Source organism: Rhipicephalus microplus, chromosome X (genome assembly GCF_043290135.1).
Source record: "Rhipicephalus microplus isolate Deutch F79 chromosome X, USDA_Rmic, whole genome shotgun sequence".
Classification (NCBI taxonomy): domain Eukaryota; kingdom Metazoa; phylum Arthropoda; class Arachnida; order Ixodida; family Ixodidae; genus Rhipicephalus; species Rhipicephalus microplus.
Genome location: NC_134710.1, coordinates 64,902,755 through 64,927,890, shown reverse-complemented (window position 1 = coordinate 64,927,890; position 25,136 = coordinate 64,902,755). Strand labels below are relative to the sequence as shown.

The 25,136-nt window shown below is 45.2% G+C and overlaps 2 protein-coding genes across 4 annotated transcripts in view; one reads left to right on the top strand and one right to left on the bottom strand.

Annotated features, from left to right (window-relative positions):
- Positions 1-23,230, bottom strand: part of LOC119176134 (cuticlin-4) — a 39,820-nt gene extending 16,590 nt beyond the window's left edge. The window contains exon 1 of one of the 3 annotated variants that reach the window (XM_037427274.2): positions 23,182-23,230. The gene's annotated coding sequence lies outside the window, so the exon portion shown is untranslated. The remainder of the gene's footprint in view (positions 1-23,181) is intronic. The other 2 variants (XM_037427275.2, XM_075877007.1) reach the window with 2 other exon arrangements.
- Positions 2,330-5,079, top strand: LOC142775545 (uncharacterized). Its single transcript, XM_075877004.1, has 4 exons — positions 2,330-2,515; positions 3,208-3,307; positions 3,849-4,022; positions 4,569-5,079. Exons 2-4 carry the CDS (start codon positions 3,211-3,213, stop codon positions 4,727-4,729), a joined length of 432 nt encoding a protein of 143 aa, XP_075733119.1. The 5' UTR covers positions 2,330-2,515; positions 3,208-3,210; the 3' UTR covers positions 4,730-5,079.
- Positions 23,231-25,136: the final 1,906 nt, after the last annotated feature.

The following is a 25,136-nucleotide window of genomic DNA, read 5'->3' as shown; positions in this document are numbered from 1 at the left end:
CTTAGGAACAATGTGGCTACTTATAACCTGCTGCCGCGGCGGTATACTCTGGTGCCCTGGCTGGTTTTGAGCTAATTCACGCCCATGAAGGGCTGCCTGATGACTGCTGGTGCGTTTTTATTTCTTTCGGTGCTTTGAGTTTCGTGTGTTGTTTCCCTTGTACGCAGTGGATGCTGTTGACAACCGCCGTCATCCAATAAGTTCGAAGTCGCAGTAATTGAAGAATTCTATTGGGCGTCAATGGCGTAAAATTATGCATGTAAAGATTTGTGGTTGGATGAAAACCAATGTGATACGTGAATGGTCGGCGCATTCGAACGTGGCATGACATAGGATCAACCTTGTTTGTTATGTTGTTGTGTTGCGCCCCATCTCATCCAATTAAAAGTGCGACTCGAGATTCATGCCTCATTGGTGGAAATTACCACCAAAAAGGTTAATGGGAGCACATTCCTTGCACGCTATTGGAAATAAAAATGAGAGGACGTTTTTAGTGAGTGGTTCATAAAGCTTGTGCTCTAGTGTACTTTCATTGGCTCTAACTGTCCAATGGGTGCGATCTCTGAAATACAGCAGTCGATACACTTTGGGACGATCTGGAACAAAGCGTACTTTGTAAACTAATGCGTATTAGGGGTGCGCATTATTATGCATGGAACTACAAACAAATCATGCATTTTCACCTTCACTGCTCAGACACCGATATGGACCGTGATAATATGGCAAGCAGTTGGAATAAAATGACCCTAGTAACTTTGTATGACACCGAAAATATGCAAACCCTCACGATTCTGGAGCAAACCTTGGTTGAATTCATCCCTGCGTCAATTACCAGCCATTTAACTTCGCGCACGAACATCATTCAAAGGTAGAGCGAGCCACTGACATGTATTTTGTGCGACGCAGCGACCACTTGACCTGAGAATAATAGCATTGCGAAGGCGAATTTCCTATCGCATGCTCTGATCGAAGCAGACGACAAACGCGAGCAGACGACGGCTTGGCCTACGGGCACAGCTTGTGATTGGTTGTGGAGCAATACCCTCCACATAAGCTCACTCCGTGACGTTGCCAAAACACTTCTTTCATCTGGCACGCCTGCGTGTTCGTCATATCACCCCCCTCGCACATAAGAGCAAATTTTGTCATGCCGTGAAAATAATGATTGATTGATATGTGGGGTTTAACGTCCCAAAACCACATATGATTATGAGAGACGCCGTAGTGGAGGGCTCCGGAAATTTTGACCACCTGGGGTTCTTTAACGTGCACCCAAATCTGAGCACACGGGCCTACAACATTTCCGCCTCCATCGGAAATGCAGCCGCCGCAGCCGGGATTCGAACCCGCGACCTGCGGGTCAGCAGGGCCGTGAAAATAGCACAAGTACTTTGTACGTGCTGCGCAGTTGTCGAAAACAACAAGGCGTCGTAAACAGCATATCGGTCGGTGCGACTTTCAGCAAACGCTTCTCGCATGAGTTACTTTAGTGTTCGACTGGATGCGTTGTGATTACGGCAGCTCTTTCGGTGCGTGTAAGCAGTGCGAAAAGCTGCGGCAGTGCTATGGTGTACGGTGAAGCGCAGCGAAGCCTGTGCGTCGGTGTGGTTATCAAGCGGGGATCGGCGTCGGTGTATCGACGGCAACTAGCACTCGAGAAGCCTGCAATGTGTGTTTGTGTGCCGGTAACAGTTCGTTTGCTTGACTTTCCAGTGTCTTTGTTGGGTGCTGTACGACATTTCGGATTGACAGCGTTTTGGCACGTTACTTGAGTGACCCCAAGTCCGTACGGAAACGTATGAACTACGCGCTGTGTTCGGTTCTTCCTTCGCCACTGGTTAGGCCGTACGCTTCTATTTTCTTGAGAGCAATCTAGTGTTCGGGAGTGAAACGATGTTCGTTGTGAACAGTGGTGCTGTGTTGACGTTCCAAGACTTGTGAACAAGCTGTGCTCGTGTGACCGAAAATTGAAAGACAGCGTTGATAACTGTTTTGCCCTTCGACGTTGTGGTGGTGGAGCTTGGCGCTTTTGTTTGTTAACTCGTCACTTCTCCTTTTTGTGATAACCATAGTCCTAGTGCTGTGATGTGATCAACCAAAACTGCGAGATGCTATATTCTGTTGTGGATCGTGTTACTTTGGAAGCGCGCCTAGACTGTTCTTCGGTAACAACTTGAGAGTTTTATGTGGCAGCGAGAGCCCGTGAACGTCAAGCTTCCCTCCGGCCCCCAGAAAGAGCAAAGATTTCACCGGTGCCTTGCTTTGGATGAAGTCGTAGGCCAATACCGCCTAACTACAGGTTTCCGAGTTCTTCTGGTCATCGTTTTGCACGGCACTAGAGCCTTGACAACAGCCGGTCATGGCCAGTTCTTACACTTTATCAATGGACGTGCACGCTTGGCCAGCCCTTCATTGCTGTCATCGGCAGCTTCCAGTCTGCAGATTCCCTTTGCCTGTTGGCCGTAGAGCCCACTTGGTTCCTCATGACACCGACGGCTACTAAATTCTGCCATTGGTGAGTTCACCTTGCAGATATAAATTTCACCGGTACTATAATTCGCGCAGTACTATAACATGTGCAAGTTTTTGAGCCCATTAGATGTAATGTTTCCCTATGGTATGTTGAAGCATGAAAAATAATCTACTACTGTTATATACATGCAAATATTATGGAGCAAATACATCAGAAGATTTTTGTGATTTGATACAAGTGAGCTCTTGTTTGATTATGAGGTTGGGCCTGTCGATTTACCACGTTTGATAGTTGGAAAGTTGATGTGAATTTATTTTCCAGAAGCTAGGTTGCACTTAGGAAATTCATGTTATTTTGGAAGATTAGTTCTATCGACGATTACCACTGTGGTAGCACTATACTTCCCTAGGACATATATATTGCGGTACGTAAATTTTACATGAAGCTTCAGTTTATTTCAAAGTGATTATAGCAGATTTTGGTCACTTTGACGAAGTGATAGCTTCATCAAAGAAGTATTAGAAGTCAGTGCTTTTAATGATTGTTTTTAAATATCTCGTTTTTGGCTCTTAACAGATCGCAGAGATCGGCTTGTTAATGTCCTGCGATGCATCGGTTGCACACACTGGCACATAAATCCTCATCATGAATTGGAGCACCTGTACGAAAATAGGAAGGACACGTGCTCCCTAACTGTGCAAGTCTATGTCACTGCTGGGACTGTTATCATTCAGCGGATGTGGCGTGGAAGCATGCATGGCAGCCTCATCTGGAAGGACTGCGGTCTGCTTGGGAGCTTCGAGGGCACAAAACTGCCTAACGGCTGGCTGCAAGGTTAGTTTTTCTTTAATACATACGATTAAGTGAACACCACTTACTCTGCACAAATTGAAAACCCAAGCATGGTTGCTTGCAGTGGATACCTGTATTATTCTCACACATAATTCTTATTCAACATTTATAGAACTAAATAGCAAGATAATTGAGAATGTTGAAAGTTGAAAGCCTACACCTTATGAATGAAACTGGAATCATCCGAGACTCAAAAGCTGGTCCTTTTGAATGAGCACAAATACTTTGATTCCTTATTGAGCTCTCGAGCTTGTGACTCCCTCTGTGGATCGAGTGCTCTGGAAGGAAATAGCAAATGGGTGAAAATCGCCTGGCTGTTCACAACTTGCAAGGAGAAAGACCTATTGAACAAGCCTCAGGCGACATAGGGCCAGTAACTGCATCTTTCACTTCATGTAGCTTTTTCTCTCTCAGTGATGTGGCTTGTTGTGTTTCAGCCGAACGTGTTTACCACGATTGCATAATGATATATATTTTTCTACAAATTGTACCTGACCTAAGCATGCATTGTTGATCTCTAAAGGTGACGTTCAGTTTGTTTCAAAGCCATGGCTCCTCATCTGTCTGTGGCTAGCCTACTTCAGCAGCAGTGCGATGCAGCCAGCACACATGCAAGCCAAGTCATGGTGCGCTTCTTTGGTGTTCCGTGCAGGATGCAGCATATCCATCCGACAAGACACCGGTATCAACAATAATGGTGAGTGTTGGTGGCACCTGTAGGAGCCCATTGTGTTTGCTGCGTTTGATTATTTCCCCTGATAAAGTGCATTTTTGAAAGGTTTTCTTCTTTTAGAATAATAGATGTCAGCAACAAGCACACTATAATTCACAAGTGCTTTGTGTCTTCTAGACTGCCCATTTGCTCCTATACGCAGTGTGGTGAACTGGCTATGTTAGACAGCCTTAAAGTTATGAACATTGGCTGTTGTGTTGTAATGCAGTCTAATTTGTGTTTCTTAGTGAACTTATTTGTGGTCTGCTTCTCGCACCTAGTGTGAAGTCAAAATAGAAGAAACTTCATTGGCTTTTTATGCCTGGTAGAAGTTTCATGCCTTCATCTATAACATTGTAGTTTTGCTCTTGTAGCATAATAAAATATATTTTCAGTCTTCACTGTTTGTGTGTGTGTTGAGGCTTGTCATTGGCTTCTGAAAATACGACATCTGTAAATATGAGCACATAGTTAACAACTGTACACTCTTGCATGTAGCATGGTTGTAACAATGATCTGTGTTTTTCTAAGTTCAAGCAGCAACAAGGTATCCGGTGCTTCACGGTCATGAACAGTGTATCAAGAACAGAGCACAGAAGACCAACAAGTATAAAGGCACTGCCAGTGACTGTTCTCCGGCTCAAAGTTTACGACAGCAGAAAGAGCACATTGTGATGTCAGGAGCAGTTTGAATTGTATACGTAGAACATTCTGTGCAGCTACAGCTTAACTTCTTAGCAGTGCATTATTCAGCAGTTCCTTTGCTTGCATCCCAAATTATTTAAATTTTGCATGAAAGATACCAAACTATGACACTAAGTTAAAGGCTGCTGTAGTGTTAGTGGGCAAATATTTTTGAGCTGAAGTTCTTAACACGCGTGTTAAGTGCCTGCGTGTCTCTGCATTTACCTGTCATAAATCACAGCATCCATGGTGGACAATGGTAACGGTGTTTGCATTCTTTGTAGTACAAGAAGTAAAGCCTTGGATGCAGTAATCTTGTACTTATTCGATCTAATCCTTCAGTCTACACTCATTGGTATAGCACCAATGATGCCATGAGTGTATAAGCTCTGGGAAGTGAATCTATGTGAATTATTTTATTTGGAAGGAAGAGGATCATCACTACTCCTAGTATATCTTAACAGTAGATTTTAGTGCTTGTGTATTGTTATCCCACTGCCTGTCCGTCCTTCAACAGTCTACTTATCTGTTTCTACTGTGTAAGTGTAACTTTTTTAATGAATACTTTGCTCGGATAGGTTTGTTCATAATGTAAATGTGTACTATGCAAGTGACTTATCATCTGTGCAGCTTTACTTATACTAGAAATAATTGTATCTATTTTAATTTACATGTAGCTATAGCATGCATTTACTTATCTTTTTCTAGATGCCTGTACAATTCTTTAGCCCTACAAGGGTACTGGTATACTATAATATTGAAGCTGGCATCTTAAAATACTTCGTTAGACAAGTAATAATGTGTATAACCATTATTACTATTCTCTGATGAGCTGTGAAAACTCTACGGAAATGTATTTACATTTTTCTAACTGTGTGAAGGTAATTGTTCTTATGTTCTTTCATTGTGGTCCCTGTTTCATGCAAATGACACATAATTACTTTGTAGTGGCATAGTATTAGTTGTGATTTTACACATACGTGCTGAACAACCTCGCCGTTGAGGCCAGCAGCAAGACATACATGCAGTGCACTGGAGCATCACCTCACATAATTAGTGTACAGTCATTGCCCACCAGTAAACTGAATATTTTTCAAGCAGACTAATAGACAGCTGTATGGGAACAGTGTTGATGTGCAAACTTTGAAGTCTTCTTGAGGAGTGTTTTTCATCATTTTAGTCCAAGTGAACTAGCTACCCAAGGCCACAACTGGCGGGAATGTGGTGGTTTCCTCTCTCGAAAACCACTCCTACCAGCCGCCTCAATGTTAGCATAAGGTGAATTCACGAAACTGGAAAAATAATTGGTCTTTGTTTTCTTGGCCGAAAGAGACACTTCCCCCGTTGAACCACCACGACGGGCCGGAATAGAAACGTTTAGCTAAATAAAGTTGATTCTACTTTTGAAAAGTGTTTTTGGGAAATGAAATGGCGCCTATAGCTGTCAATATTGTATGTCTCGAATTTCTTTGCGCTGTGCCAACTTTCAGCCCAAGTGTCCTAACATGCTTTGTTAGTGTGTTGTGAATGAGCCAAGCTATGTAAATAAACAGAGTGATATTCCAGACATGTACAAAATATTGATGCCCAGCCCTTTTCTTTAGCATGATATTATCAAGGGCTTTATTGTAGTGTTTCTTATAAAAACTGCTTGTCACTGGGCAGCAGCAGAAACTATGCATCAAGCTTTTGCGAGATGTTTTGAGAAACACCGTGTTCAGGAATAACAGTGCTGGTGGATTTCTCTTGTAAGTTACTTTCTGTATATTCAAAATGAGTGTATTAGAATTGTTTTATAGCCATTCATTTTAATATTTACACCTGAGTGTATGTATGTATGTATGTATGTATGTATGTATGTATGTATGTATGTATGTATGTATGTATGTATGTATGTGTGTATGTGTGTATGTGTGTATGTGTGTATGTGTGTGTGTATGTATGTATGTATGTATGTATGTATGTATGTATGTATGTATGTATGTATGTATGTATGTATGTATCTTTTAAATGAGAATCCGCTCATCATTGGTGAGTAAGTTTGGTAATAATTTGGCTGAATTTGTTTCTAGTTCTTTTTTCTTCTGAGCCATTATGCATTTCAATTTGTTTTGTACTGCATAAAAATAAATGTAACCTTACACAAAATATGTGTGTTCGAAGAAGTTGTTTCATTTGCCAACCTACAGTCATGGGCAAGAAATTGGGTAAAAAGGAACGAACCTGCGAAGATTAGTTTAGAGCGAAGCTACTCTACATGGCATATCTTGTACACATTGCGTTGGTCGAATATGTCGATTTCAACATACCAATTTTAATCAGAATAAGCAAGCTATCACCCGTGGTTGTGTATGAGTGTGATATTTATGTATATTGTAATACCGGTTGGCAATTACAATTAAGGTCACAAACCCACTCAAGCTGAATACACGAATTTTGTCCATGCACCTTTCATCTAGAACTGTTGTTAATAAAAAAATAAACTTCGGTTTAAAAATTTATTCTAGTAACCAAAAGCAGAGTATCTCTCTATAACACAAATCAAGCTGCCATTGTTCTGTTCCATTCTTGACAATAGGGGACCCTCGCAGCAGTACTCGATTAACTGCTATAGTTCATTTTAACCATTGACAGTGACATTACACTGAAGCGCACAGCATGATATATAGCGGGAGAGAAGACACAAACTAATCACTCTGTTTGTGTCTGCTCTAACAGTCCGGGCTCTTTGTTCTTGCTGCATGTGATGATGGCCACCAAATTAACACGAAAGCGTGTCCCTACAAAGGCCGTCAACTTGGCCGCAAGCAGTTAGCTCGCTGCATGTGTAGATTTTCTTCAAAACACCGTGGCGACTGATCGCTGGTCGAATATTCAAACACGTGAAAAGTAATATACCAGGTATGATATGGGTATTTCAGCACTGGACACTTTTGCGATAATAGAGGATGGAGGGGAAAATTATGAACCCTGCGTTATGTAATTTATGAAGGAGCATGGTACTGCGCTTTTGGCTCAAAAGAGGAGTGAAAGAAGCAAGTGCGAAAGCCACCTTCTCAAAAAATTAGTACCCGCCACCACGCATAATGTCAGGCCGGGAAACCTCTTGAAAAAAAAAAAAGTGCTCGGCGTTTCTGCGAATCGAACCAAGTACCTCCTAAATTGTAGTTGAGCGCTGTAACCCCTCGTCCACTGCAGCAGTGCTTGCATTCACCCTATTGCTGATATATCGTCATTCCTTCGAATGACGCCAAATGCAAAAACGTCCGGTGAAACTTGGTCAAAAATAGAAAAAATAGTTAGAATGCGTTTGCCGAAGGTTACTAGAAGATAGAAACCGCCACGTGTGACTGTGTAACCGTGCGCTATTTACCTTGTACATTACTGTCACGACGTTCGGATAGCTGGCTCTAACGTAGGCTACCTTCTCATAATTTGCCAAATATAAATAAGAAAATAAAAATATATATTGGCCTGTGACAACGCTAATCAACAATTATGAATTCACTGTCACTAGTGTCATTTTCACTAGATGAATACTCAGTTTGTTTCCATTATCGTTATTTAAGGAAGATTTTGTTCATTAACTCACAACTCTCCTAATTAGCATTGATTCTCACATCGCAGAAGTGCGATGTGAGAAGTGCGATGTGAGAAGTGCGATGTGAGAAAAAGAAGTGCGCGTGGGGTCCACGCGCACTTCTTTTTCTCTGTGGTGTGAGCCTTCACCTTGGCATACGACCCACTACAGAAGTAGGTGGCAAAATATATATATATACAAAATTTGTGTACGCTGATTCTTGACTAATATCCATGCCTGACTAAACATTCCAGAATTATACGTCCTAGTTAAAACAGGCGACTTCAAGTGGACAAACGAAAATACAGCAATGTACTTGAAGCTTTATAGGTGTATTCAAGCTGTATAATCATTTTTGTAAGTTTTTGGTTCTTATGCTTTTTGAGTTACCATCATTTGGGAAAAAGAACGAAGCGAACGAGAGTTTTGTAGCTGCCAGGCAGCTGCAACTGTGGACCAGAAGAGGCCACTCTGTCGCCACTCTCTAAAACAGGTGCCTCGAAAAAAAAAGAACAAAAACGTACCAAAGGTGACCGTCGCATTCCTTATTGAAATATGTACAGTTATCGGCAGTCCTGCGCGACGCCATGGCGAAAGGTGCGCAAGTCTTCTGATACTTCTGAGCCGACAAATATAGCCGCTCTCTTGTTGCGCTATTCGCTGGTCACCTTCACTGATAGTATGTCTATAGCGTCAGGATTGATTGATATTTTTCGAACAACTCTAGCTGTAGATATTTTCATGAATGCAGGCGCCATAATTCACATGGCGAGCTACAATGAAGTGGAGGAGGAAAACAGACAGGAAATGGTGTGCGCGTGACCCGCTGCGCCGGCTAGCGCGTCACTACGTTCTACGAAATACATTTTCCCACGCCTCCATCCATTCATTTCTCATTGGAGCATCATGGAACGCTTACTGCGCCACGCATCTGAAAGGTGATGGAAATGAGAGGTAAACGGACGTCGTTTCTTCCCGTCTCTTTGTGTTCTTGCGTCGGGCGCCTCCTCCACCTGTCGTTCTGCTTGACGATGCAGTGAAGGGTAAAAAGATGATGTAAAGACCGAGAGAAAGATTGAATGGCCAGGCAGGTTGTATATAGGGACAGCATGAAACAATGAAGAGTGCGCGTCGGAGGTGTTCTCTAAGCCACTCGTAAAGCCGATAAGGAACACCGGCGGAAACCATTGGTCACGCGGCTTTCGAATCGTCCGCAGTGGGCGCCAAGGCACTGGACGCGAAATGACGGCGGCCGCATTGAAATGCTCGGTAGCCGCGTCCCGTTATAGCCGCGCGCGCCATGAGCCGCGCATCGGTGGAAAACAACTCTGTTCATGGAGCCGAAAAAAGAGAAAACAAAGCGAGCAGGGACAAAGGAAGGTGCGCTGACCGCCTCCGCGCGCGCCCAGATCGGCGGCGTCGGTTCCAGCTGCGCGAGGAGACTCGGTGTCCCATTGTTCTGGTCGCTCACGCCCGCAACAAAGGAGTAACACGGGCCGGCCATGTGTCAATTGCCTCCGCCGTACACGATGCGGTCACGCGAACGTGCGGCACACTGCCCGGCGGCAAATTAAGGCTCGGTATAAGGTGTTTCTGTTGCGCCCCTTCCCTTTATTTTTTTCTTCTTCTTCTCTTGTACAAATCGAGCGCAAAGGCGTAGCGCAAACCTCTCAAGTTCCAACAGGCGCAAGATAAGAAAAGGTGGAAAACAGTATTCGAGCAAGGCATGGAAATAGTAGAACGAGGGGGCGAGCGCCGTATATAATAGAGTGCATGATGAAACCGCCACCGCAGCCACCGTTGGATCCACCAATGTTGCACCCATACGCGTGTGCACAAGGGGTGCAGGGATGGGGGGTGGGGCAGCCTTTCTGGTCACCTAAGTAGGGGGGGGGGCAGAATATGCCCCAAACTTTGACTTAATACGGAGACGGGAGGTGCTGCGACGAACCTTCGACCCCTGCGCACGCTTGTGGTTACAACGCAGACACAACCTTCTGTCGATATTTCCAACATTTCGGTGCTCACAGGTGCGGCCGTGTGATTTCTTGATCTGTCACATAGCGACGTTGAGGACCCCGCGCTTAATTCCCCAGTCAAATATCTGAGACAGTAATCATGAGAAGAAAAAAAAAAAACGCAGATTGACTCGCCGAGCTCAAGTTTTATTAAAAAAAAAACCAAGCCATATATAGGTGCGTAGACACTTCTTCGATAGTCTTCTCGAAGAAAGAATTTCACCACCATAGGCGTATCTACCGGAGGGGGTTTGGGGGAGGGCTAGCTCTTCACGGAGAAAAGTTATGGGAGCGTAGCCACACCACTTTTGACAGGGGTCGTCGACGGCTACACTCTGAGGAACCGACAACTTATATCAAGTTTTCCTTAAACACAACAATTACAAAATTCTGTAATCAAATACGTCCTGCGATTCTGTTGTCCTCTGTGTCTCACGACGTCCTCTGTCCTCCGTGTACCACGAGGACGCACGGTATAGGCTCTGTGGCACGTGCTGCTTATGCGACGCTGTCCCGCGTTGCGCTCCAGCAATGCAGAAAAGGCAACTACTGAGCAGAGGTTGTATAATGTTATAACACTTTGTCATGCTTATATGTTTGACTTCGCGCGGCCAGAAATGGACGTTGTCGGTGAGGCAATTACGAATGGGAACTGGTAAACGTTTTATTGACTGATCAATTGCTCTTAAATCTTCGAGATATTCACTTTCTTTCTTGGAAAACGATTAACATATCGCCGCTGTTGTTTGAGAAGTGTGCAGAAGTGTTGAGTGTTTAGGTATACGCCGAAGAGGGACAGCTAAAAAAGGCTTTCGCATTAGTCTCCGATCAGCCTGCTTCACCATTTTTATTGTATGGTAGCTTGTGGTGATCGTGGTGTCTTGTAAGTAAGTCAGTGGGCTTAAGCATGCTGAGAAACCCAGCTTTAACGTTTGCCCCGCAACCTGATCTACAGGACCAGGAAGATGGCCAGGGTCAACGGCTTTCATTGATCTCAGACAATAATGCTTGAGGCGCATGTACTTAGATTTAGATGCACGTTCAATAACTCCGGGTGGCCGAAAGTTGCAGAGCCATGCACAACGGCGTTCGATCATAACCACGTCGTAGTTTTGGGACGTAAAGCGCCAATATTATGTTAATGTTACGACCAAACTTTCCTCTTTATTCTTCTGTGTACCGGTGGTATAGTTTTCGTGAAGTAAAATCAGTTGAATACCAACGCTACTCCCAATTCTCTCATTCGTTTTTTCCCCATAAGATTTCTCAAGTGCTCCTTTCAATGAAAAACGCCAAGCACACCATAAATGACTAGCAAAGAGAACGTAACTATGCGTTAGAAACTTACAGTGGATAAAATCATCACTGTATAAAAATTACATCGCAACCTCAATTGTTTGTGTCGTGCATATTATAGTCACTAAACAGCCAAATGTTCGGAGTATTCCTCTCCGTGGTGTATGAGGTTCTGCAAGTTCGGCTGCCGCAGCAGATATACATATAACTAGGCTGTCTGTGCCTTGGGTCAGAATAACCCTTTGTCTTATACCAAGCGTTTTATGGTGATTGAAGACATAACACGTTGTCGCTCAGTGCAATTGGTGGTAACGTCTACTAAAACGGCTGGTGTACTGTCATAATTGTTACTGACGGTGGAACACTTCACCCCGTTCTTCCCCCTACACATACATGCACAAAAAAAAACAAAGAAATGTGAAAGAATTGGAGCAGTAAGCCAAAACGACTCATTCAAAACACACGTTTTTTTTTTTTATGTCGACTGGTAGCGATGACCTTGGCGCAAAAATTACGCCACGAATGTGTCTGCCATATAAATCACACAAAAAAAAAAACTATTACAAGTAGTGATGTGACTCGGAACTCGCATACCACGCCAACTCGAGTGACGTCAACTTTTAGCGAGAACTGGACATCGCAAAAATAATGAACCTGAAAACCAACAATAACGGCTATCGGTGAACGGTATAGAGCAAAGTATAAGCAGCGATAGTGCTCCCAATTCTAGGCATTATCAAGGTGATACGAGGCTGACAGAGAAAGAGACCAGGGGTCGTGAGATGTTGCACTTTGACAACACTATACCGCAAATGCGCAACGGAGAAACAACAGAGCACCGTCCTCGCTGTAGTGTCTGTTCCGAGCGTGAGAGCGCGCGGAGATCATTGACTCGGGCGGTGGCTTTGTCCTCGCGCACAGCGGTCATGAGCAGACAGCGAATGGCCAGGGAAGCCAGCAGGGACCGTTCCGAAAGCCTCGATCGGCAACATCGATAGCGAGATGGCGACCAGGCCTCTAAATATCGCCGAGTGCAGCGAAATGCTCCCGCTCGTGTGCGAAAGAGCCACCGAAACAAGAAGGCAAACCACAATAGCTTTGCGAGCGAGACAAGCGAACCGCTGTCTTTAGCACGAAGCGCACGACGCAGGGGGGAAACACAGAGAGAAGTGATTAAAAGGGTTTCCGTTTTCGTTTTGCTGCCCTCGTTTCGAAGACGACGCGCTAAGGATTTGATGCCTTCTCTGCGTAGGCGAGTCACGAAACGAGGCCCTCTTGCTGGTGGCCAGCTGGGCGCTTATTAGGTTAGATGCGAAAGAAGAGAAAGCCGGAGGCGCCGACCGAGCGTCACGCATCCGCGGGTGAGAGCGCCGGCCCCCTCATACAGCCCGTCAAGTCGACCGTGAAAGTGCGCGGCCTTTTCCGCGGGCCCTCTTTTTTCTTTTTCTTCGACTCTCTCATCACCCCTATTGTGACGCCGCGCTCAGAAAAGGTGCGGAAAGTTAGGCCCAGAATGCAACGTCGAACGCGCTGGGCAGCGCCTGTTGTGGCGAATACTATCGTTTCGTTATACGTCACACGAAAAAAATACATAGTTGATGCTTTCTTTCTTTTTTTCTTGGAATGGCCTGTTCACATGTGGTCATTTACGAACCCCTCAAGTATGATGGAGTTGAAGGTCATACACTTCATTGCGTTTCGGTTTTCTCGTAGTCCAGAACAACGAAAATGTAAAAACTAACCTCACCCGGTTAAGCCATAGTCTAGTACACTGCAGGACGGTCTTTCGTGACCACTTTACTAGAGTTGGCAGGGGCGGTGCCAGGATTTCTTTACTAAGGAGGGGAAGGGTGAGCGAGTTCCCTGAGGGAGCAGGGAGGCTGGAAACTTAGGCCACTGTTTTGAATATGTTTGCTCATGGTGGGGTGGGGCAAAGATGGGGGCAGGCGGAAATATTGGGGAGGTAAAATAGGGGAGATCCAGCCCCCCCCCCCCCCCCCCTATACCCTTCAATGGCACCACCGCTATTCAACGGTACATGTATGCGGCCCCTAAGTTTCCCATGAGGTGCTAGTCAGTTAGCGCTTCCTCGGAGAACTAATAGACAGGGTGGCGTATTCGTCGTCACCAGCAAGCACTTGTTACCATTGATTGATTGATATGTGGGGTTTAACGTCCCAAAACCACTATATGATTATGAGAGACGCCGTAGTGGAGGGCTCCGGAAATTTAGACCACCTGGGGTTCTTTAACGTGCACCCAAATCTGAGCACACGGGCCTACAACAACTTGTTACCATTGAGTTTCCTACAATATGTATCGGAATATCTATTCTGGTTACAGATAAAAGCTCCCGCTCCTTTAATATAGTAGCGCCATTGTTATTAGTTATAATAATAATAATATAATAATAATAATAATAATAATAATAATAATAATAATAATAATAATAATAATAATAATAATAATAATACTTGTTATCTAAAGCGTCTTCATGCAAAAGGCTACAAATCGGAACACAAGACAAAACGAGGACCTATGTCGCGTTGAAAAGAGCAACATGCCAGTTTTCGACATTAAAACCCGACTATATGGTTACAGTTGCCGTATATAACTACCTTAGGCAAACCCTCTACAATTTGAGTACGTCAATCAATCAATCAGTAACAGAATTCAGGAATCCATCTCTCTTCGTAATCAATCATAATTCGTGGGTTTATGCAAGCCAAAAGCATGGCATGTTCATCAGAGACGCCGGAAATACGGACCAGCTGGGGTTCCTCGACGCGAACTGACATCGCCGAGTAGACGTGCCGGCATTTCGCTTCAATCGAAATGCGACCGGGTCGAACCCGCGACTTTCGGGTCGGCCGATCACCGCGACCCCTGCACCACCGCGGCGTAAATGTTCCTTGCCATTCGTCAACTCTTTTGGCTGATAATACACCAGTAACTCCATAGGAAAAAAATTGTTCGTACATACATATATTATAACCTGAGAATTGTTTTTTCCTAGTAAGTACGAGCCTGCAGTGGCCTCCATTACTTGATGTAAAGGCAGCCGCTGTTGAGCGTGTTCGTTCAGTAGCCTGTCTATATAAGCCCCCCTGTTTGTCGTATACACAATACCAGCAAACAGTCTCCGAAAAAACTACTAATGTATTCACTTTACACATTCTTCCATTTTCACCTTAGTACTTCAACGTCAATAAAAGTGAGAATAAACAGCTGTTCAGGAGGGATGAATTCATTTATGCACATGATTTCAGGAATTCATATAATATTTATGTGCCAGTGATTGGTCTGGCTTGGTCTGGCTTGGTCAGCTTGGTCTGGCTTATGAGTTCATGCCTCACGTGCGAGAAGCCATGTTGCTTCAGTACTAAACTTTTCGAGAGAGTGGGGCCGCGCTTTGTTTATCGGACTATACTCGAGGTAGTTAATAGCGCGTAAGCTTATACCTGTATTAAAAAAAGAATGTTGTTACGTTTTAGCTGTTAGAGCGAGTAAATGACATCCCAGTTAGGAACCTGGACATATTATTCGCAAAGGCAACCAGTAATTCACTTTTATACAAATTACTAATGAAAAAAAAAGAAAGGGGGGAGGTAGATTTGTGTGAACACTGCCCAAGAAACGTAGAACACTTAAAAACGAGCGAAGACGTCGTTTGCACGATGAGGACTGAAGTTTTTTGATAGTTTGTTAATTTCCTGCAATTCGTGGCTATCTGTTTTCCGCCATGTCCCAAAAGTGAGCCAACGCTACCCCCACTGAACTATTTGGAACAAGCCCCTAAGCATTTAGAATTAGTTAATAATTTTTTCGCTTGCGGGTTGTTAAGTCTTTGCAGCGCTGGATTCCCATTACACATGCTGCTCGGCGCGAGTGCAGGCATTATTCCCACCGGAATTTCCTAGGACGTAGTTCGCCGTGTAACGGTCATCATACATATGGTGAACTTTTGCTCGCTCCGGGCCCGCAGCCTCCATGGCCGATAAACTAGCTATGGCGGAAACGGCGGATGCTTGGCCTGTTCTTGGTCTTGTATAGCGGCTGTAGAAGTATTACCCTGGCTGCCGCAACAGTGGACAGGCGCTCGAGCGAAGCAACATTGTAAAGCCCCTTAGTGTCGTGAGAACGCCGAGGTTACGCGCCAGTGGCCCGCCGGCCAAGCCGATGAAGCGTACTAATGGAGCACCTCGTGGGCGCTCGTCGAACGCCAAGCGCCCTCCACTGTGGGTGCACACGGGTCAGCGCGGCAAAGCCTCGGCAAGGGCTTTCCCGGACTGCGCCATTTTCCCGCCCTTCCATGGAGCAGCGAGCGCGCTCTCGAGGGTCGTGCTTGCCGCACGAAGTGCCTATAGGATATGGCGCTCTTGGCAAATGAGGAGGGTGGCTTGTTTCTGGTGTTGCGAGCACATCCAACCTCCAGAAGAAAGCATTCCGCCCGCTTTTGTCGCGCGGGCCTTTGCCCAACGTGCTTGCGCAGCCAGTGCCGAAATGATGCGTTTAATTGCGCATATGCGAGCCCGAGCACCGCTGACATCGCGGGAAAGCTGTCACAAGTCGCGCGCGCGGAGAGGCATGGCGCAACGCTTTCCGTAGGCGCTTGAGGAAGGCAACATCACGGCCAATTCACTGCTTATTTTTCTTCTTGCGGGGAGTCCGCGCAGAAGGTCATCGGGCGGCGTCCGCAGAGCCGCCGATGCTGAACGGCTGCGGCGCACTGTGAGCCCTGGCGTCACATATGCATTTCGTCCGCGCCGCGGACAATGGCCACCGCTCCAGACGGACCCTGCTCGGCGTTTTGTCTTAGCAAGGACGGCCCGTGTGGCGAGGAACTGTTTGTCGCGGCCTGCTATTAGGTTCACCTTGACTGCGGGAGGGAGGGGAGCGCGCGCGTTGCGATCTGCGCTAGTCACGAGTTGTCTCTCGTATAGCGTCACCATGGTCGAATGATTTGTGTTTTGAAGGTGCCCGCGTTAAGGAGGAGAAGGGTGAGCCAACGTGCGCGTACATTCGTGTTTCTCGCTAAGCGCGTGCACCATCGACAGATGTGGAGTTACTGAATATGTTCCACAAGCTCACATGACTCGCATAGCTCCAGAATGACGGTCGATGTCTTCGAACTCACGGCGAGATGTACGAATGAGTACGTTCGACGCAACGAATCTTCGCGCCCGGTCGCGGCTGCATTCCAATTGTGAGTGCTTCGCCATACCCAGTTTTACGGCGCTATCGCTCTCGAGGTATTCTCAGACGGGGTGGAAAGTTTAGCCAAGCGTATTAGAATAGAAAAGACAAGAAAAATCTCGCATAACTATTTAGTATTTACGGTTGACTCGTTTATTATTTATGATTGTGGAGGTGACTTAACACCGGTACGGTGTCTAGTCATCTGCTCACTATCGCCAACCTACTATGCCTTTGTATCAGTGAATGCGGCTAATACTAATAAAGAACACCAATTTGCCTAACACTACAAAACAATGGGCACGATCGAGCTCAAACGCAATTACACACACATACACACACACACATACACACACACACACACACACACACACACACACACACACACACACACACACACACACACACACACGCGCGCGCGCGCGACAAAATGTGTCTTGATACATCCCGAACGCTTTCTCCGAAGGTACATTCGTGCGACTGACTTTCTTCTTATTTACATTACATTTGTTCTAATCACTTTCCCTACACATTTTCCTTGGCATTATTGTCTGTTAGATCTCATATATATATATATATATATATATATATATATATATATATATATATATATATATATATATATATATATATATATATATATATATATATATATATATACATTGTAGCTAACTGCTTTTGTTACACCCTGTTCGAATCTTGGTTTTCAGATAATTGCCGAAAACTGACAACATAGTCTGAGTTGCAGTAAGTTTATAATCGCAATGGAGTTGAAGGCGAAGTAAACGAAGGTGGTGAGGAGAAGGATGGCTCGATAAGATGGAAGTACAGTTCATCTGATCAAGGAAGCTGGATGTTAGGTACTTCAAAAGATTCAGACATTCCACGCACATTGCCTTGAGAGTTAAGTGAGTTGGATGGATGCGAACGTTATATTACGACACAGGAAGATAGACGTAAAAAATTCATAGGTTATAGACTCAATAGCTCACCTTTTTGTATTGTACAGAATTTTCAGGAATGTAATTTCGAAAAATAGTATAGAAACATCGGACGTCACTCTATGTCTGGTTTCAGGAATGACTATTCGGCTATAGATGACAACCACGTGATCGTCCAGGTAAATAATAAATCTGATCAATACAGCCGCCTCTTTTTATGCTTTTTATAAACTACACAAATGTAATCGACTCAGTAGATATACCAGTAGTCATGGAGACATTGCGTCATCAAGGAGCATGAAGGAACAGATGTGAATACCTTAGCAAATATATATAACGACTCGCCGCATCCTTTCTTCTTCGCAAGAAAATCTGGAAGATAGCGATCAGAAAGGAGTTGGGCAAACAGATACAACCTCTCAGATGCTGTTCACTCAATGCACATAGGAAGCATTCAAACGTAATTAGACTTGTAGCACTAAATGTAAAGGTTTTTAATAGCGAATATCTCCACTATTTACGATTTTCAGATGACATCGTGCTCTTCACCAATAATGGCAATAAACTGCAACAAATAATAGAATGAGAGAAAAAGTGATATACTGGAGTTTAGGATAAATATTCAAAATACTAAAATAACGCCTGGCGAAAGAATAGGATTCCCCACTTGCCAACCAGCCCTATGGTTTGCGATAGAGTGTGTTCGCATGCACACAGGTTTCGGTTCCTAACCAGGGAGCCTACTCATGAAAAAGTATTTCACTGAAGAATAAGGATGGGCCGTGGCGCATATACGGCAGGCGTTTCCAAACCATGACCCGCAACTAACTGGAGTCCCTAAAGCTGGAAGTGCTGAACCACACCATTTTGCTGGTAATACCTGCTAACTGACATGAGGGGGGAGGGAGAAACTTGGAAGATAACAAAAAAATTCGAGAAGAGGTTAGACTACACAGCAGAATGGATCAAATAGCAAACTGGTGTAGCTGATATCTGGCATTTAGAAAACATGTGCAGGACTTGTAACGCGCAGGAAAGGTATACCAGGTGGTCTGTTAGAAGTATGTGAGGCGCAACAGAGGAGAGCAGAGAATAGCCTGTGTGATGATTAGGAAGTTTTCGAGCGTAAAATAAAATGAGCTTGCGCATGATAGGCTCAGTTGGAGATATTGGTGCAATGTTTAGTCCTGCAGTGGACACAACATGGAGTGATGATGATAATTTGGAGGATGATAGAGAGTAAAAGGAAGGGGGACGATATACACGTGCCAGCACCGCGAACAGCTCAAAGTGTCAACTTACTTCGTCAGGCATAAACTGGCGGGCATAAAATATGTGATTCACTTATCAGGTGTTGGTAACCCGTGGACTATTGAGACTGAATTTCCATAGCGCGGGCTTCTTTGGTCAAAAAATTATCTAAGAGAGTACATACAGACAGAAAACTTTTGCGTCGTCCTTTTTTGTTTTTGGATAGCTACCGATGCATATTAAATTGACGAAACATGGATTTTTTGATTGTGCCATCATTATTGACATTAGGTTGAACCCGTTCAAAACGCACTCTAAGCGCAGCGCGACGTCGGACGTGAATACAGAGACTGCTCACGTCACCGAAACCCAATGTGGTAGTCTCTGGGTGTTCATGCACTATACAGTGACGTGAACACACACACCGTATACTGCGGAAAGTCGGATCCACTACACGTCACAACAAGGAAGGGGAGTGGGTATCTCCGCTCTCTGCGTCACGGTCACTGTGTGGCGGCGCGCGGAGATGACTGGCCTCAGTTGCTTGCGACGCCATGTATGGAGGCCACAGCTCTGCGTTCGGTGGCCCCTTCTCACATCGCAAGTTAATATTTGTGGCTTCTCAACCCAAAACCACGATACGATTATGAGGAACGCCGCAGTGGAGGGCTCATGAAATTTCGACCATCTGGCGTTCCTTGACGCGTGCTGACATCGCACACTACACGGGCTTATACCGTTTCGCCTCCGCCGAAATGAGAGCTCCGCGGCCAGCATCGAACCTGCGACGTTCGCGTCAGCTGCCGAGCACCGCCACCGCTATACCGCCGCGGCGACTGACTGACTTGCGAAAGTCGAACTCTATTTGCAGAATTGATCGACGCAAAGATGCGTAACACTGAATATTGCCCACCACTGTGGTTTAATAGTTATGCAATGTGCTCGAACACTGACCCAAAAGGTTGCAGGATCGAGTCCCCGCCGCGGCGGCCGCATTTCGGAGGAAGCAAAATGCTAGCGGCACATTGAAAGACGCCATCATAATCACACCGTGTTTGTGGGACGGGGAACACCAACAATTATATAACACTGAAGATACTGTAAAAAAAAAGCGCTTCATGAAAGAAAGGCGATACGGAAGAGTGATCATTTAAGCAAACAAGAGGACCAAAAGATGAAGGCTAATTCCGGCCACTTATAGTAGGCTGTAAGAAATGCAAACGCAATTGAGTGCGCCATCACGGTGTAATAGACAGCTCTATATATTGTTTCACAGAATGCAATAGCAACGTGAATACACGGGAGAGTCGTTTTTTCTCGTCACTTACATACTGTAAGATGTATCATCATCATCATCATCATCATCATCATCATCATCATCATCAGCCTGACTACGTCCACTGCAGGACAAAGGCCTCTCCCATGTTCCGCCAGTTAACCCGGTCCTGTGCTTGCTGCTGCCAATTTATACCCGCAAACTTCTTAATCTCATCTGCCCACCTAACCTTCTGTCCCCCCTAACCCGCTTCCCTTCTCTGGGAATCCAGTTAGTTACCCTTAATGACCAGCGGTTATCCTGTCTACGCGCTACATGCCCGGCCCATGTCCATTTGCTCTTCTTTATTTCAGCTATGATATCCTTAACCCCCGTTTGTTCCCTAATCCACTCTGCTCTCTTCTTGTCTCTTAAGGTTACACCTACCATTTTTCTTTCCATTGCTCGCTGCGTCGTCCTCAATTTAAGCTGAACCCTCTTTGTAAGTCTCCAGGTTTCTGCTCCGTAGCTAAGTACCGGCAAGATACAACTGTTATATACCTTCCTCTTGAGGGATAATAGCAATCTATCTGTCATAATTTGAGAGTGCTTGCCAAATGTACTCCACCCCATTCTTATTCTTCTAGTTACTTCAATGTCGTGGTTTGGCTCCGTGGTTATTACCAGCCCTAAGTAGACATAGTCTTTTACAACTTGAAGTGCACTATTACCTATCTCGAAGCGCTGCTCTTTTCCGAGGTTGTTGTACATTACTTTCGTTTTCTGCAGATTAATTTTAAGACCCACCTTTCTGCTCTCCTTGTCTAACTCCGTAATCATGAGTTGCAATTCGTCTCCCGAGTTACTCAGCAATGCAATGTCATCGGCCAAGCGCAGGTTACTAAGGTACTCTCCATTAACTCTTATCCCTAACTGTTCCCATTCTAGGCTTCTGAAAACCTCCTGTAAGCACGCGGTAAATAGCATTGGGGAGATTGTGTCCCCCTGCCTTACACCCTTCTTGATTGGTATTCTGTTGCTTTATTGGTATTCTGTTGATTGGTATTCTGTAGCTAAGATGTATAGCTTTCGTTAAAGTTTACGTGTGCGAGCGACTGACTTGAGTCCTGCAACTAAAGCCGGGTACGTCAGCTGGATAAACGTTTGCCGTCAAGCGAGACAAATGACAGAAGAAATGGAATGTGAACAATTGCAGTGCCGCTTCGACGTCTATAGTGATAACTGTCACATGCGCAAGAATAAAACGATATGTTAAACACCGATGGGAGGAGGTTCTGTGTGGGAATCGAGTCAACGAGTATCTCGGCCACTCCGTTTCTCTATACTAAGAAGGAAAAAAAAAGAACAAACACAAATGATTTGCTCTTGTTCTGCTTTTCGAAAATTTCTACGACTTACGAGTCAATCGCAACAAAGTCCACGACGACAAATCTAGCTTTCCCGCGCTTACTTCGCATAGGTTTGAGGGGTTAGTTGAAATACTGTAGTTGCATACACGCAGGTGGATAGGCACATTGTGATATCGTGTGGAGCACGTAGTGTCAATTTGTAACTTGTAACTTAACTTGTAACTTAAGCGCGGTCCGGAACACATGGCTTCATTGTCGCATTAGGAGCAGATACGGTCATCTTTTCACTTAGGGAACATGAATAACATTCGAAAAAGACTAATTTCCATTCGGCTCAATCGCTTAACGACTAAGCGCTATCTAAAAAAAAATTGAACGCACATTTCATTTGATGAGAACAGAATGTACACTTCACCAAAGTTGATTTCAATGCACTGTATACAAAGCGATCGACTGCGTTTTCTTAAGCTGCATAAAAACACCATTTCTCTATCAGAACCGAAGATGAAGAGACGCCAAGGAGCGTTCACAAAACCTCCGTGATAGCGTTATCGTCACGTGTGGCTAAAGACAGTGTAGTAGTAAATACAGCTGGCAAGAAAACCAAGAAGGAAATGACAGATTCGTATCCTTTTCAAAATACAGCGGCGTGTTCATATATCGCAGAACATTATTTTATTCTGCCTTACTTACGTTTTAGCTAAAAATATTGTTATATAGCTTACACTGTCCACTGTTATTATGTTAGTTTGAAACACCACATCACTTGCTCAGTGAACTCGCAAGTGAAGATCAATACATCTTACAGAAGGTACGTTTGTTTTTTGTAGTTAGTGCACTGTGGCAAATATACAAACAAAATCCATGCGAGAAAATAACGGTGAACAAGCGCTATAACCATTACGTAAGCACAATAAATTACCAACGCTGTACCAGATGATTCTCAGCTATAAACGAAATGGTAAAACAAACTTAAGGCCAGTGAACTGCGAACGACTCTCCTCTCGCAAGTATATCCATTCTGCTGGCGCAGAATGGATATACTTGGTTCATCGTGCAACCGTATCACGTCGACGTAGGAATGAAGACAATTTAAAAAATTTAACTGATAGTTTCGAAAATACGGTCACTGGTTCTCTTTCCATAACGTGAAACGATGCTAAAGCACGCCACCACAGTGACGCTCCATCAGCTGCCATCAGCGTTGGACGCGCGTCGTATGGCCATAGCATGTTCACCACGGAGACGCGTGTCAAGCGACATAATCGCCCGACGAATTATCGCAGAAAACTGCACAGTTAAGGTTACTAGCACCGTACCTTGAGATAATAACTTTGCGCGTCGTTCGGTGCCAGCGTCTGTGCGAAATCCGCGACGGAGTCCTGCGAGCGCTGCAACCCCAGCCTTGTCGTGTGCTTCCGTTGCGCGCACTGTGGCGGCGAGCATTGAAAGCAAGCAGTGAACGCTGAGGCTCGTCGGTAAGCCGCCTTCTCGCGCAATATCCCTCGTAAAATGTGCCGGACGATCGCGGAGTACGTCGCGAAGAGACTCACCGTCGCCGCTCAGCTGTTATCAAGCGTTCATCCGAATGGGACGCGTGGGCCGAAATGCGACGTCGAGCGGCAGCGCGAGCGTACCATGCGCGCTCCTCCACTCTCCCTCTCCACGGCCCTTTCTCTTCGCGCTTTCCGAAACTTTGCGAGTCCCGCGGGCAGCGCGCGTGCCGCCGTCGTACGGGCTCTGGAAACGCACGCGGGCCTGTTTATTCGGCCACGGGGGCCCGTGTTTCGCGCGTCAACGCGATGCGAGCCGAATCGGCGCCCTGAAACATGAAGGGCATCCGCTGTAGCCACGGGCCGGCCTAAAGAAGCCTTGCCGAGAGCGAGAGAAAGAAAGAGTCGTGAGCGAAGGTGCTCGGTTGCCACGGTCGTTGTCGGGCTTCAAGGGCGGCCGCCGCTTTGTTGCGCACGAATCTGGTGCAAAAACACTCCGCGGGCGCGAGTGTCATCTTCGCGGTGCTGCTACAGGGTTTTACGTTTACACGCACTCCTAGTCCCATTAGAAGCGCACCGACTGTCTAGTCTGCGGGTTACACTTTTTTTGCGCGGCAGGCAGTTAACCGTGGCGCTGGCTTAGCGCTAACTGCGTAATGATAACGTTAGTCGGATCTGCACCTGTGTGGAGGGAGGCTGCCGGCTGGTTCGCGGGCCATTCTTCGCGCAAGCGCAGTCTTTGCTAGTAGCCTCGTTATCTTGCGATTTGCCTTCGCTTATATCAGCTTTTAAACCCACACTCTTAAGAAAAAAGTAGTGCTACTTTTGAGGTATAAAGCGCTGTCGCATCATTCACTACCTAAGTAGCAACTGCAAGTAGTCGACCACAGGTATTTACTTCCTCAGAGTAGTAAATGTCTGTGGTCTACTACTTGCAGTTGCTAGTTAGCAAGTGAATGTTGTGACAGCACTGTACTACCTCAAAAGGTAGTAAGTAGCACTACCTTTTTTTTAAAGAGGGCAGTGGTGAATCACTGTTTAAGCGGGGTCGTGGTTTTCGGTGAGCCGATATTAAGGGACAAAATGAACAAAAAATACAACAATCTGCGCAACGCAATATGGTCCCAGGTGTCTATAGAAGGCCACTCCTGTGAGAAGTTTTTAGTCGATTCTCCCGGGCGATTCCCAGTTTTTATGTACGGGATGTCGCAGTTACATGAAAATCCACTGTTAACATTGAATCAGTGAGCTGGCGCTGAGAGGGAAAGTACGGGAATTAGGCGTTTCGCTTCGATTCGTGGCTCTAAGGGAGGAACATTGACGCAATGCAAGAGAATCTGAGCAGCATCTTTAAGGAGCGTGCAATGAAAGTTGGTGGTAGGACACTGGCAAGATATCCCAGCAGATACTAAACTTCATTGAGAGACGTCATACTATGAATGCCTCAAATGCAAGAGACAAAATAGAGGTGGCAGAACTTTCAAAGTTAATCTACAAGCGTAAGGTAGCCGACATAATAAGGTATAACATGGAAAGAATTGAACATGCTGTAAAAAGCGGAAGAACCCTATAAGCTGTGAAGGCAAAACTGTGCTTAGGCAAAAATCAGATGTATGCATTAAGAGACAAGGAAGGCAAGGTTACAACCAATATGGATGGATATTAGGTATATGGCAGGAGTTCTACAGAGATCTGGATGAACAACAGCCAAGACAACTAGGATGATATTGTAAGAAGCATTAATAGTCCAGAGGAATGTGGCGTCCCACCATTAACGACAGCGGAAGTAAAGAAATCCCTAGAGGGAATGCAAAGAGGCGAAACCGCTAATAAGGATAAGTAACATCAGACCTCCTAATAGATGGCGGAGAAATTATGTTAGAAAAACTGTCCGCCTTATATACTAAGTGTCTCTTGACGGGAAGGGTACCAGAATCTTGGAAGAACGCTAATATCATTTTATCCACAAGAAAGGAGATGTCAAGGGCTTGAAAAATTACAGGCCGATCAGCCAC